Genomic DNA, 15,923 nt, shown 5'->3' on the forward strand with positions numbered 1-15,923 from the left:
GGAGTTTGGTAATTCCCCATTATCTTGTTTGTAGCCTATTAAACTGGAGATGGGTGAAGAAAAAGACCTGCTAGTCAAATTCAACCCTTTCTATAAAAACGATTTGAATACCTGGGTGGCAGAAGAAGTTCTAGAAATCAAGTATGTGGAGCACCCTCAAGTGGACAGCCTGCACCTGCGTGGAGAAGTGAATTACCCCAACCTCACCTTTGAGACCATGGAGCTGGATTTTGGCTGTATCCTGAACGATACTGAGGTGATCCGGTACATCACAGTCACCAACTGCAGCCCCCTGGTTGTGAAATTTCGCTGGTTCTTCCTGGTGGATGATGAGGAAAATCAGATAAGGTACCAACTAGCATGGCAATCCTGCAGAGCTCTTCCCTGCTCTTCATTTTTTTCTCCTTCGGGCTTTGCACTTTGTTTCCTGTATTCTGAGTACTGGTCTCTCATGAATACTTTCACTTCCAACAACTAATCATTGACAGAAGGAATAAAGAGCCATGGTCCATCCTAGGTTTCCAAACAGGAAAAGCAGATAAAACATCTTTGAAAGCCCCAATTGCCACCAAATTAACAAAGTGATATCCCTAAGCCTGCTCTAATTTTGAATCTAGTGGTTGGATCATTAGAAATTTATCACTAAAAATAGTCTTCATAGAGTTTCCTTAATAAGCATTTGAAACCCAAAGTACGAATTGAGCAGGGTGATACATGAGATGTGTGCTGCCCTGAGCTCTACCTTCTGCATATTTCAGTGGGTTCCATTATGGCCCATATATGTACGTATGTATATAGATACATACTTATGTACAAAATAGTGGGAGGTGGTGAGCTCCGGAAGGGAAAAGCTGTCTTTACAATATTTGGGTTTAGAAGTGTCTTTCCTGTTCAATTAGAAGCTAAAGCCAACTTAATTTGGAAAACACTCCCTTAAAGAACTAGGAACAGCCTATTTCAGTCAAGCCTCAATAACAGTTTCATGTGGGTCAAAAGCCATGTTGTTGGCCAGGATGGATGGGCTTGTGCATATTTCCTTATTGGATGTTTGGACAGCTCGGTTTTCAACACCTGAATTTTGAATGGCCGTTCTTAACTGGGAAAGTCTCATGTTATTTCTAGGCTGGTCGATGCTTCCTGTACACTATCCTCATCTTGTGTATGATAGCCATCCTTTCTTTCCTGTGCCTGTTTCCATGGTAACTATGGCTTGCTCTGGATGTCTTCCATAAACATCTGATGATGACCCAGTGTAGCACCGAAGCCGGTTCTGGGCCTGAGTGATGGAGCCGGCTCATTAGGTGCCAATGACTGTTCAGGTGTGGGATGAAATTCTGTAGATGGTGAACATTTAAAATAATTATGGAAAAATCAGCCAACCTGACCTAATGAGTTTCGAACACCAGATTGTGTGAAGTTATTCTGATGGAACACAGCTAAATGAGATTTTTCTATCTGGGAGCAAGGGACATGCTTTATTTATTTATTTTTTTTCGAGAGGCCATTTCCATAATTAAAATGGTAACATTTTGAAAATGTTCTTGGCCAGTACTGGAGATGATACACTTAATTTTTCATTGGCTTAAGCACTCATTTAACCATATTTTTCCTTTCTTCTTTATCTTCTAATATCTTGATACTGAGCCTCTGCTTATATTTCATTTGTTCATTCATTCATTCAGAGAGTCACTCAGAAACCATTTGATAAGTGGCTCTTATGCACCAGATAATGGGTGAGGTATCAGGGATACAGAAGTGAGTAAGACATGATCACTGGACTGAGGCTATTGGGGAAACGGACGTGTAAACCATGACACATGATAGTGCCAGCCTCTGAGGGATGCCGGGGGAATGAATGCTTGCAGGAGTCAGAGAAGGCTGCACTGAGAGGCACGGTTAAATGCTCCAGATGGAGAAGCAGGGAAACATTCTCAGTAAGAGGAATAGCATGTATATAAGTTCAGATTCATGGATTCTGTTGCAAGTGACAAGAAACCTGACCCTAAGTAAAAATGAAAAGCAGGGACTTCCCTGGTGGTGCAGTGGTTAAGAATCTGCCTGCCAATGCAGGGGACACAGGTTTGAGCCCTGGTCCGGGAAGATCCCACATGCCTCAGAGCAACTAAGACCGTGAGCCACAACTACTGAGCCTGCACTCTAGGGCCCACGACCAACAACTACTGAGCCCGCGTGCCTAGAGCCCGTGCTCCACAACAAGAGAAGCCACCGCAATGAGAAGCCCACAGACCGTAACAAAGAGTAGCCCCCGCTCACCACAACTAGAGAAAGCCTGCACACAGCAATGACGACCCAATGTAGCCAAAAAACAAATAAATAAAATTATTTTTTAATTTTTTTCTAAAAAAAGAAAATGAAAAGCAAAGTTCATTCACTGGTTCCCACAACTCAAAATTTCAAGTTCATTCTGGCTTCTGGCCTGGCTTAAAGCAAGGACTCAAACAGTGTTGCTGGAGCCAGGGTCCCTGTCTCAGCTCTGCTCTCCGTCATGAGTTAGCCGCGTTCTCAGATCAGCTTTTCTCCCATGGTCACCAAGTGCTGCCAGCACTCCTGGGGCCATGTCTGTGCAGATTCTGAGCCACTGAAAAGGAACATGAGCCTTGGTCCCAGAACTTCCAGGAGATGCACTCTGATGGGACCATCTTAATCACCTTTCCTGTCCCCTCCCCTCACCAGTCACCATCAGGGGAGGGCGAAGCTCTTGATTAGCATTGGCCTGGCCGTGTGCCCCACGCCAAGCGCTGCAGTGATGACCTCAGAACCACATGGACTGAAGGGGTGGGAGTGGGGCAGATCTCCAGGCAAAAAACTGCAATATAGGAGAAGGAATGCGGGAGAGGCAGGTGGCACGCCCCTATCAGTGTCCACAGGGGACCCGTCAGTGCAGCCACAGTGCAGACTTCATCAGTGGGGGGCAGTCTGGGGAGGCGAGTCTGGGCAGGTAGGTTGGCAGCAGTGTGTGAGAGGCCTGGTATTCCATGATAAGGCACTTAGACTCTTTCTTGGAGGCAGTGGTGAGATTTGTAATCAGGAGAGTGACAGAGTCAGGTTTTTTCAGAAAGATAACCCTTAGCAGCATTCAGCACAGTTGTCCAACCCCTCCTTCCTGAAACACATTCCTTTCATGGCTTGAATAGCACCATACTCTCCTGCTTTTCCTCTTGTCCCCTCGACTGACTACTTCTCAGCTCTCGGCCAGCAGGAACTCTGCTGCAGTTGTAGGACGCAGGGCTCCCTCCTAGGCCGTCTGCTCTTCCTGGAGTTGCATTTACCGGCAGCTTCACTTAGCCCCGGTTGCAGAGGCTTCTGAATGCGTATCTCCACCGAGACCCCTCGGAGTTCCAAGTGCATCACCTTCTTGACGTCTCCTCCTGGATGTCTTGCAGGTGGCTCGTGTCCAGCGTACCCCACTCCAGTCTCAGGCTCTCCCCTGCCCCCTCCCTGCCTCTCCTACAGGGCCCTTGTCCCAGTAAATGACATCACTGTCCTGGGAGGCATCCAGATTCCCTCCTCTCCCTTACCCCACGCATCAAATCCATCACCAAGTTCTACCTATTACACCTTCTAAAAACCTTTCATTCCCATCTCCACGGTTGTTACCCTAGTTGAAGCCCCGATTGCTCCTTCCTGGACAGTTGTGACAGCCCCTGACTGGGCTGTCTGCCTCCACTCCTGTGCCACAGTCCATCACCCCCTCAGCAGACAAGCAATTAGCATGTCACTGCCCTGCTTTTCAGCTTTGAAGGACGCCCATGCTTCTTGGGATAAAGTACAAAATATTCACTGTGTTCTTCAAGGCTCAACTGCCCCTGTGCTGCCCCTGAATTCCTCTCCAGCTTCTTCTCACTTTGGTCTCCCCTTACCACACTGACTTCTTTCTGTTTACCCACCATGCTGGCCTCTTTCCCTGCCCAGTGGTGGTTTGCTGTCTAACTGCCCTCTCTCTGCTGGATGCTCTCACCTCTCCTCACCTAGTTAGCCCTGCTGCCTCACTAAGTCTTCAGCTTAAACCTCCTTCCCCAGGAAGCCTTCTCCGAGACCCTGCCCTACCCAAGGTCCCCTGTTATAGGCACCAGTAGCCTATCTCCTTGGTGACTCATCACAGTTGCAGCTATGGCTAATGGTCAACTTCCTAGCTGGTGCTTAATCCCCATGAGACTAGGGAGCACATCTGTTCTGTTGCCTCTGGATCCCAGAGCCCAGCACAGTCCATAGCACAGTCCTCAAAAGGTATTTTCTAGTTAATCAACTGCTCTCCCTGCCCCTGGTGTTTGTAGTGAGAGGAGAGTCATTTCATAACTGGTTTAACATTCTTTTCTGTTGGCTTCCTGGCACCTGCCAAATGGAAAGGTTCAAGGCATAAATATCACCTTGAAGAGAAAAAACAATGCCACTTGCTGTCTAGACATGCTCTGTCTGTGCAGCCCGTCAGAAAAACATGAACCACTCATTGGCTAAAGGTCACTTTTATCAGATATACCAACACAAACCTTTCTTTTCCAATCAGAATCCTTCTAAGCCTCACAACCAGTAAAAGAAACAAAAGCATAAAAGAAGTTTTCTTCTTCTTTTATTAGGCAGGATATGAGGAGGCCTAGACTCTCAACATTCCTGCCTGTCACAACACGTATACATCACACGTGTGTGTGTGCATGTGCATGTGTACATGCATGTCTGTGCATTTGGGAATGAGTGTGCGTGTTTGTGTGTGTGTGTGTGTGTGTGTGTGATTTTGTAGGGAATTCTGACTCAGACATTCAAAGCATCTCTCTTGTTTGAGCATACTTTTGGTTCCAAGTTGGCCCTCATGTCACACATAAGAACAAAGAGAGAAGTAAAGTGGGCAAGGGTGTTAGGTAAGCACTCCCTAAGCCAGTCATTGCCTTAGAAACCCACTCATCCATGCGAGTCCACGTGCATGACAGAGTTCTAGACTGAGTTTGATAGATAACAGTCCACGTGCTCACAGTACGCAAGTAATGAGGAAGCTGGGAGGACATATCAGGGCTGGGCATGGCTGCCGGCACAACAGCACTGCAGAAACATGCCCTTTCTTCGGCCTAACTGCTTAGCCAGATAAGAGCACGATGCTTTGTGGCATCTGTGTGAAAGGGGAGCACAGGGAAGCCGACACTGAAACCAGGCTTTGCTTTTAAGAGACCAGAGAGAACCAAGCAGATGCTGGCTCAGCTGGCATCTATGCCCAGACTCAGAGCTGCAAGCTGAGGCGATGTTAGAACTTGGAGCATGTGGGCCGCATGGTCCCCAAGGACAGCTTTGCCTTTTTGCTTCCGAATCAGATTATAAATAAACCAAATTCAAGAGCCTAAGGGAGCCCAGCCTGACAGCAAAGGAACATGTGTTGTTCTCACACTGATTTTTTTGTGATGAGCATCAGTTGTCCAATATTGTGATTGGAAGAGGAGGGTGGAAGGGCTGGAAGTGGGGTGGAGGGTCCTTATCGCCTGGATGCTTCTGTCTGTCTCTTCATCACCCCTCAACTTCTCTTGCTTTGAAAGTGGAACTTTTTAAAGACATGGTATCAGTGGTAGTTGAGGTCCTGGGCTGTGGAATCAGACATGGCTGGTTAGAATCCCAGCTCTGTCCTAAACACATGACCCCGTGCCCTGGCTTACTTACCTGTAAAATGGGGATAATGCAGAAACCGAAAAGACTTGCTGTGAGCACTAAATATTTATAAAGTGCATGTGTCTTTGAGATAACACATGAAAGAAAAACTGAACTTGGTGGCTGTTTTCAGGTCTCAAAGACCCCTTCTTCTCCATTCCTTCCCACCAAGTGCTGCTAAGTGAAGCACTCCCCAGGATCCTAAAGTGTTGGAACCATAGGGTCCTTAGACACCAACATGATGGACTCAGCCCCTTTTCCTTCTGAAGGTTAGAAAATTCCTTTCCTGTACCAGACCACATTCATCAAGGCTGAAGCCAGGCCCTCAAAGGCCACAGTCCATGTGTGGTCAGGAGGGCCAGGCCTAGAGTGCCCTCTGTCTTCCCCACCACTCCTCCCTGCAGCCAGGTAAGCCCAGACCCGTGATCAAGGACCGACCCCTGCTTTGCCCAAGGGCCCAATCAAGGAAACAAAAATGTTTAGGGGGAAAATAAAACATGGTTCTTTATTTTTCTTTCAAAAAAAATAATAATTTTATTGAATCCTGGGTCAGGCACTGGGCATCCTTGCACCCCAGCCTTCCAGGGCTGCTCAGTGTGCTAAGAGCCTGGCCTCTAAGGCAGCCTTCTGCTCAGCCACCTGCCCCATGTGACCTTGATGGATGCCTGAGGGTCCCTGAGCCTCGGCTTCCTCGTCTGAAATGAGGGTGATTATAACGGCATCTCCCACATAACGGATGTGGTGAGGATTGTCTCAGCCCCTACTGCAGAGCTCTTGGATCTGTGTGTCACATAATAAGTGCTCAGTAAGTGTCAGGTGTTACGGCCATTCCTTTATTGAGGAAATTGAGTGGATTGGCACCCCTGTAATGCTAATACAGGACCTATTTGAGAAGCAGAATCCCGGAGGTAGCTTGGAAACATCTCCTGGAATCAGTCAGAAGCCATTTCAGGACACAGAGAGGCCTCACGGGGTCTGAGGGCCGCAGGTGTCTCTTGCTAGCTTGAGCTTCTGTCCCTTCAATAAATATCCCTCTGTCTTCCCCACAGGCCCTGCACCTCTCAGAATCCTTCAAGCTTCTGCAGTTGTATTTTTTTTTCCACCTCCCAGAGAAGTTTGGATAAGAGACAAAAGCGAGCGTGGAGCCTGGGGTCTAGAGGGAAAGCAGTTCTGATGAGGGAGCAAAAAGGGTCAAAAGAGGGAACAGAAGTGGCCACAGCTGTCCTCAGGCAAAGTGCCAAGTCAAGTTCTTATGCCCCTCCCACCCCCTTTCTTCCCCAGCTCTCCCCCTGCTTGTACTTGAGCCAGAATGACAGTTTAACAGCCCAAACAATGAACCCAGTGCAAACAGGGGCTAGCCCCCTCGCCTGCATTAGTTTCCTATTGCTGCTGTAACAAATCACCATAAGCTGATGCTGGCAGGAAGTAGACAGCACACCTAAAGGATTAGTCTAGATGAGATGAAGAAAGGTAGCAGAGGCCTGAAGGGACAAGGGATGAGAATCTTAACCAGAACCTCTGTGGCCTCCCTTACCAACTCAAGGTGTTTTGTGACCTGCTTTTCTGAGTCATGTATGGCTGAGGGTGGAGGGGAAGTTGACCTTAAGAATATTCACTGAGCAGTAGTGCAGAAGCACTGGGGGTTAGAACTTCAACATAGTATTTCAAAGGGGACCGATTCAGCGCATAACAGTCTTTAATTTAAAAAAATTAAATCAGTAAATACGTGAATAAACATTTGAAGAGTAAAAAGGTCATGGTATCAGAAGCCCATGAGTCAGGGAAATGGTAGCAATATGACTGGAAAATTCTGCAGGGCCAGGTCAGGTCCAGTGCTGTAGGCCATGCTGAGGAGTTTGATTTTTTTCAAAATGTAGTGAAAAGCCATGGAAGGGTTTAAAGTAAGTGATTAAGAGAGAGTGACATGGGCTACCAGAGTCAATAGAAACGGTAGTCCTTAAGACTAACAGAACTGCAAGAGGTCATTATCAACAGAAGAGCAGGTCATTATAAAAGGGGGAGCAGGCTCATTAAAGGCACTTCTACTGGGTATACTTAAGGAAGAAGGAAAATTATCTCAGACATATGTCTGAGATGCAAGAAGGATTTCTGAACTAAGAAAATGGTATTATTATGGGTAAAATTAAAATACCATTAACTACATAAAATAATAATGTAAAATATTAATATAGGACTGAAATACTATATAGTATGGAAGGGGAGAAATGAAAGATTTTAGGTCTTTGAGTTGTTCCAGAAGAGGGAAAAGGTAAGCTTTAAACATAAATTTAAGTAAAGAAATGAAGTAAAAGTATTTTATTACTAGAAGAAGAAAAAAAGTGAAAGGGAAAAATATAATCTATCCAAAATAAATAAAAAATTAGGGGAAGGAGTGACATGGAAAATAAACACAAAAATAAATAAACAAAAATTACAAAATAAGATGATAAAATAAATCCAAATGTATCGGTAATTGAAATCACTGTAAATAAAACTAAGAAAATGATTGTGCTTCTGGATTTTACTCACAATTATTTTAAAAAGAGATAACCTGAAAAATAAGGATACAGTAATATAAAAGGATGGGGAAAGATAGAACAGGCATATAATGGAGGAAGTTCTGAGGAAACTATGAAACATCAGTTAAAATAGACTTCATTTTTTAAAAATTTTTATCGGAATATAGTTGATTTACAATGTTGTGTTATTTTCTGCTGTACAGCAAAGTGAATCAGTTATACATATACATACATACATATATATATATATATATTTATACACTTTTTTTAGATTCTTTTCCCATATAGGTTATTACAGAGTACTGAGTAGAGTTCCCTGTGCTATACAGTAGGTCCTTATTAGTTATCTGTTTTCTATATAGTAGTGCGTATATGTCAATCCCAGTCTCCCAGTTTATCCCTCCCCCACCTCCCCCCCCCCCGGTAACTAAAAATGGACTTTAAAACAAAAAAGCATTACCAGAGGTCAAGAAGGTTACTAGGTCAGTTCACCAGAAAGATATAATAATCCTAAACTTCATACATCTCATACATAAAGCAAATCAAATCCCCTATCTTTAATAACACTCTGGAGCAGACAGAAAATCAGCAAGACTTTATAGCTTACATTGCCGCATGTAGTAGCCACCAAACCTCATGTAGCTATTTAATTTTTTTTTTAACTTTTTAAATTAAAAATGTAGCTCCTTAGTCACACTAGCCACATTTTAAGTGCCCAGTAACTACGTGTGGCTTGTGGCTGTTGTATTGAACAGCACAGATATAGGCCATGTCAGTCACTGTAGAAAGTTCTGTTGGACAGCTCTCCTACAGACAATTGGAACACAATTAACAGGCTCCATATAATATACGTAGAACACCCCATTAAGAAAAAGCTCTTCCAGCCCTATGGAACACTTATGAAAAATTACCATATACTAGGGCTTAAAGCAAATCTCAACAAATCTGTTATGTTAGAAATCAATAATAAATATATATTTAAAAACAAACAAGAAGAACATAGACATTTTAAAATACACTTCTGAATAACCTATGGGTGAAAAAAATCACAATGAAAATTAGGAAATACTTAAGATTGAATGACGAAAAAATCAGTGGTAATGAAGCTGAAGTGGACTTCTAAAAATTTTTATTGGATTATAGTTGATTTACAATGTTGTGTTAATTTCAGGTGTACAGCAAAGTGATTCAGTTATACATATACATATTTTCATTCTTTTTCAGATTCTTTTCTCATATAGGCTATCACAAAATATTGAGTAGAGTTTCCTGTGCTATACAGCAGGTCCTTGTTGGTTATCTATCTTATGTATACTAGTTTGTGTATGTTAATCCCAAGCTCCTGGTTTATCCCTCCCCCCCCCACCCCATGCTTCCCCTTTGGTAGCCGTAAGTTTGGTTTCAATATCTGTAAGTCTATTTCTGTTTTGTAAATGAGTTCATTTGTATCATTTTTTAAAATTAGATTCCACATATGAGTGATATCATATGATGTGTCTTTCTCTGTCTGACTTCACTTAGTATGATAATCTCTGGGTCCATCCATGTTGTTGCAAATGGCATTACTTTGTTCTTTTTTATGGCTTAGTAATATTCCATTGTATATATGTACCACATCTTCTTTATCCATTCCTCTGTTGATGGATATTTAGGTTGCTTCCATGTCTTGGCTGTTGTAAGTAGTGCTGCAATGAACATTGGGGTGCATGTATCTTTTCAAAATATGGTTTTCTCCAGATATATGCCTAGGAGTGGGACTGCTGTATCATATAGTAGTTCTATTTTTATTTATTTATTTTTATTTATGAATTTATTTGGTAATTTTATAATCATCTATTGGCATATACTTTTTTTTTAAAGTAAATTTATTTATTTTTGGCTGTGCTGGGTCTTTGTTGCTGCACACAGGCTTTCTCTAGTTGCGGCGAGCGTCAGCTACTCTTTGTTGCGGTGTGCGGGCTTCTCATTGCGGTGGCTTCTCTTGTTGTGGAGCGCAGGCTTTAGGTGTGCAGGCTTCAGTAGTTGTGGCATGTGGGCTCAGCATTTGTGGCTCACGGGCTCTAGAGCACAGGCTCAGTAGTTGTGGTGCACGGGGCTTAGTTGCTCCGTGGCATGTGGGATCTGCCTGGACCAGGGGTTGAACCTGTGCCCCCTGCGTTGGCAGGCGGATTCTTAACCACTGTACACCAGGGAAGTTCAGTAGTTCTATTTTTAGTTTTTTAAGGAACCTCCATACTGTTCTCCATAGTGGTTGTACCAATTTACATTCCCACCAACAGTGCAGGAGGGTTCCCTTTCCTCCACACCGTCTCCAGCATTTATTGTTTGTAGACTTTTTGATAATGACCATTCTGACTGGTGTGAGATGATACCTCACTGTAGTTTTGATTTGCATTTCTCTACTAGTTAGTGATATTGAGCATCTTTTCATGTGCTTTTTTTGGCCATCTGTATGTCTTCTTTGGAGAAATGTCTATTTAGATCTCCTGTCCATGTTTTGGTTGGATTGTTTGTTTTTTTTGACATACAAACAGCATGAGCTGTTTGTATATTTTGGAGATTAATCCCTTGTTGGTCACTTTGTTGTCAAATATTTTCTCCCATTCTGTGGGTTGTCTTTTCGTTTTGTTTATGGTTTCCTTTGTTGTGCAGAAGCTTTTAAGTTTAACAAGCTCCCATTTGTTTACTTTTGTTTTTATTTTCATTACTCTAGGAGGTGTGTGCAAAAAGATATTGCTGTGATTTATGTCAGAGAGTGTGTCCTGCCTATGTTCTCTTCTAAGAGTTTTATAGTGTCTGGCCTTACATTTAGGTCTTTGATCCATTTTGAGTTTATTTTTGAGTATGGTGTTAGACAATGTTCTAATTTCAGTCTTTTCCATGTAGCTGTCCAGTTTTCTCAGCAGAAGCTAAAGTGGACTTAAATGAAAATCTGTAGTCTTAAGTCAGTGGTTCCCAACTGAAGGCAATTTTGCCCCCCAGGGGACATTTGGCAATGTCTGGAGACATTATTATTATTATTATTATTATTATCAGCATCAGCATCATCATAACCAGGGGGAGCTACTGGCTTCTAGTGGGTAGAGGCCAGGGATGCTACTAAGTATTTTTCAATACACAGGACAGCCCCCAACAACAAAGAATTATCCATTCGAAATATTGATAGCGCTACCATTGACAAGCCCTACTTTAGATGCTTATGTTACAGAAGAAAGGAGGCTGAAAATTGAGTTGAACCTTCACAGCTATAAAAGTTGGGTAAGTAAATAAACAAATATAGCCAAAGAAAATAGACAGAAGGAAATATTGAATGTATGACCAGAAATTAATGAAAGAGAAAATTAAATAAAATACAAAGAATCAACAAAGCCAGGAGTTGACTATTTGAAGAGACTATTAATAAAATCAACAAATTCAGGCAAGACTGATAAAGAAAAAAAAAAAGACACAACCATTACTAGGAATACAGTTATATAACTACAGTTGCAGCAGATATTAAAAAGATGAAATTTTCATGAGTAACTTTATGGCAAAAATTTGAAAAATTGGATAAAACGAATAAAATCTTAGAAAAATACAACTTATCAAAACTAACTTAAAAAAAAAAAGAAATCCCAGCTTACCCTTCCCCCTCCCCGTGTCCTCAAGTCCATTCTCTAGTAAGTCTGCATCTTTATCCCAAGTGGCATGGACATATATACACTACCAAATGTAAAACCGATAGCTAGTGGGAAGCGACTGCATAGCACAGGGAGATCAGCTTGGTGCTTTGTGACCACCTAGAGGGGTGGGATAGGGAGGGTGGGAGGGAGGGAGATGTAAGAGGGAAGAGATATGGGGATATATGTATATGTATAGCTGAGTCACTTTGTTATAAAGCAGAAAGTAACACACCATTGTAAAGCAATTATACTCCAATAAAGATGTTTAAAAAAAATCCAAGTGGTCTTTTAATCACTGAAGAAATTGAATAAATAGCTTCAAGTCCTTCTATAATAAAACACTAGTTCTGATAGACAAAGGCAAGTTTTTCCAAGTATTCAAGGAACAAATAATTATTCCAAACTTACACAAATTCTTTTTTTATATTACTTATTTTTTATTGGAGTATAGGTGATGTACATTATTGTGTAAGTTACAGGTGTATAATATAGTGATTCACAATTTTAAAGGTTATACTCCATTTATAGTTATTATAAAATATTAGCTATATTTTCCATGTTGTACAATATATCCTTTTAGCTTATTTTATAACTGTTTCTTATTTTTGTTATTTTTTATTCTTATTTTATAACATAATAGTTTCTACCTCTTAATCCCCTACCCCAATATTGCCCCTCCCCTCTTCCCTCTCCCCACTGGTAACCACTAATTTGTTCTGTACATCTGTGGGTCTGTTTCTTTTTTGTTATATTCACTAGTTTGTTGTATTCTTTACATTCCACATATGTGATGTCATACAGCATTTGTCTTTCTCTTTGTGACTTATTTCATGTAGCATAATGTTCTCCAAGTCCATCCATGTTGTTGAAAATAGCAAAATTTCCTTCTTTTTCTATTGCTGAGTAATATTCCATTGTACATATATACCACATCTTCTTTATCCACTAAACTGTTGATGGACACTTAGGTTGCTTCCATATCTTGGCAGTTATAGATAATGCTGCTATGAACATTGGGGTGCATGTATCTTTTCAAATTAATGGTTTTTTTTCCTATATATACCCAAGAATGGAATTGCTGGGTCATAGGATAGTTCTATTTTTAATTTCTTGAGAAACCTCCATACTGTTTTTTGCAGTGGCTGCACCAAATTTTGTTCCCACCAACAGTATTTGAAGGTTCCCTTTTCTTCACATCCTTTGCAACATTTGTTATTTGTGTTCTTTTTTAATGATAACCATTCTGACAGGTGTGAGGTGATATCTCATTGTGGTTTTGATTTGAATTTCCCTAATGATTAGTGATGTTGAGCATCTTTTCATGTGCCTGTTGGCCATCTGCATGTCTTCTTTGGAAAAACGTCTATTCAGGTATTCTGCCCATTTCTTTTTTAATAGCTTTATTGGAGTATAATTGCTTTACAATGGTCTGTTAGTTTCTGCTTTATAACAAAGTGAATCAATTATACATATATATATATCCCCATATCTCCTCACTCCTGCCTCTCGCTCCCACCCTCCCTATCCCACCCTTTTAGGTGCTCACAAAGCATTGAGCTGATACCCCTGTGCTATGTGGCTGCTTCCCACGAGCTATCTATTTTACATTTGGTAGTGTATATATGTCCATGCCACTCTCTCACTTTTTCCCAGCTCACCCTTCCCCCTCCTTGTGTCCTCAAGTGCATTCTCTACATCTGCATCTTTATTCCTGTCCTCCCCCTAGGTTCTTCAGAACCTTTTTTTTTTTTGATTCCATATATATGTTTTAGCATACAGTATTTGTTTCTCTCTTTCTGACTTACTTCACTCTGTATGACAGACCCTAAGTCCGTCCACCTCACTAGAAATAACTCAATTTTCTTTCTTTTTATGGCTGAATAATATTCCACTGTATATATGTGCCACATCTTCTTTATCCATTCATCTGTCGATGGACACTTAGGTTGCTTCCATGTCCTGGCTATTGTAAATAGAGCTACAATGAACATTGTGGTACATGACTCTTTTTGAATTATGATTTTCTCAGGGTATATGCCCAGTAGGGCGATTGCTGGATCGTATGGTAGTTCTGTTTTTAGTTTTTTTAAGGAACCTCCATACTATTCTCCATAATGGCTGTATCAATTTACATTCCCACCAGCAGTGCAAGAGGGTTCCCTTTTCTCCACTCCAGGATTTATTGTTTGTAGATTTTTTGATGATGGCCTTTCTGACTGGTGGGAGGTGATACCTCATTGTAGTTTTGCTTTGCATTTCTCTGATGATTAGTGATGTTGAGCATCCTTTCGTGTGTTTGTTGGCAATCTATATATCTTCTCTGGAGAAATGTCTATTTAGGTCTTCTGCCCATTTTTGGATTGGGTTGTTTGTTTTTTTGATATTGAGCTTCATGAACTGCTTGTAAATTTTGGAGATTAATCCTTTGCGAGTTGCTTCATTTGCAAATATTTTCTCCCATTCTGAGGCTTATCTTTTCATCTTGTTTATGTTTTCCTTTGCTGTGCAAAAGCTTTTACATTTCATTAGATCCCATTTGTTTATGTTTGTTTTTATTTCCATCTCTCTAGGAGGTGGGTCCAAAAGGATCATGCTGTGATTTATGTCATGGAGTGTTCTGCCTATGTTTTCCTCTAAGAGTTTGATAGTGTCTGGCCTTACATTTAGGTCTTTGATCCATTTTGAGTTTATTTTTGTGTATGGTGTTAGGGAGTGTTCTAATTTCATTCTTTCACATGTAACTGTCCAGTTTTCCCAGCACCACTTATTGAAGAGGCTGTCTTCTCCATTGCATATTCTTGCCTCCTTTATCAAAAATAATGTGACTGGGGCTTCCCTGGTGGCGCAGTGGTTGGGAGTCCGCCTGCCGATGCAGGGGACATGGGTTCGTGCCCTGGTCTGAGAAGATCCCACATGCCACGGAGCAGCTGGGCCCGTGAGCCATGGCCGCTGGGCCTGCGCGTCCGGAGCCTGTGCTGCACAATGGGAGAGGCCGCAACAGTGAGAGGCCCACGTACTGCAGAAAAAAAAATTTTTTAAATTTAAAAAATAAGGTGACTGTATGTGCATGCGTTTGTCTTTGGGCTTTCTATCCTGTTCCATTGATCTATATTCCTGTTTTTGTGCCGGTACCATACTGTCTTGATTACTATAGCTTTGTAGTATAGTCTGAAGTCTGGGAGCCTGAATCCTCCAGCTCCGTTTTTCTTTCTCAAGATTGCTTTGGCTATTCGGGGTCTTTTGTGTTTCCATACAAATTGTGAAATTTTTTGTTCTAGTTCTGTGAAAAATGCCATTGGTAGTTTGATAGGGATTGCACTGAATCTGTACATTGCTTTGGGTAATATAGTCATTTTTAGAATGTTGATTTTTCCAATCCAAGAACATGGTATATCTCTCCATCTGTTGGTATCATCTTTAATTTCTTTCATCAGTATCTTATAGTTTTCTGAGTACAGGTCTTTACCCTCCTTAGGTAGGTTTATTCCTAGCTTTTGTATTCTTTTTGTTGCAGTGGTAAATGGGAGTGTTTCCTTAATTTCTCTTTCATATTTTTCATCATTAGTGTATAGGAATGCAAGAGATTTCTGTGCATTCATTTTGTATCCTGCCACTTTACCAAATTCATTGATTAGCTCTAGTAGTTTTCTGGTAGCATCTTTAGGATTCTCTATGTATAGTATCATGTCATCTGCAAACAGTGACAGCTTTACTTCTTCTTTTCCGATTTGGATTCCTTTTATTTCTTTTTCTTCTCTGATTGCTGTGGCTAAAACTTCCAAAACTATGTTGAATAATAGTGGTGAGAGTGGGTAACCTTGTCTTGTTCCTGATCTTAGTGGAAATGGTCTCAGTTTTTCACCATTGAGAATGATGTTGGCTGTGGGTTTGTCATATATGGCCTTTATTATGTTGAGGTAAGTTCCCTCTTTGCCCACTTTCTGGAGGGTTTTCATCATAAATGGGTGTTGAATTTTGTCGAAAGCTTTCTCTGCATCTGTTGAGATGATCATGTGGTTTTTATTCTTCAATTTGTTAATATGGTGTATCACATTGATCGATTTGCGTATATTGAAGAATTCTTGCATTCCTGGAA

At 41.4% G+C, this 15,923-nt stretch overlaps 1 protein-coding gene across 2 annotated transcripts in view; it reads left to right on the forward strand.

Annotated features, from left to right (window-relative positions):
• The window catches only part of HYDIN (HYDIN axonemal central pair apparatus protein), a 354,255-nt gene that overhangs the window by 185,056 nt on the left and 153,276 nt on the right, over positions 1–15,923 (forward strand). Inside the window, exons 22-23 of one of the 2 annotated variants that reach the window (XM_060129934.1) lie at positions 35–348; positions 8,926–8,940. In XM_060129934.1, coding sequence (XP_059985917.1) covers positions 35–348; positions 8,926–8,940 — 329 coding nt within the window. The remainder of the gene's footprint in view (positions 1–34; positions 349–8,925; positions 8,941–15,923) is intronic. The other variant, XM_060129933.1, reaches the window with a different exon arrangement.

The sequence above is a fragment of the Lagenorhynchus albirostris genome, chromosome 19 (assembly GCF_949774975.1).
Source record: "Lagenorhynchus albirostris chromosome 19, mLagAlb1.1, whole genome shotgun sequence".
NCBI classification, from domain to species: Eukaryota; Metazoa; Chordata; class Mammalia; order Artiodactyla; family Delphinidae; genus Lagenorhynchus; species Lagenorhynchus albirostris.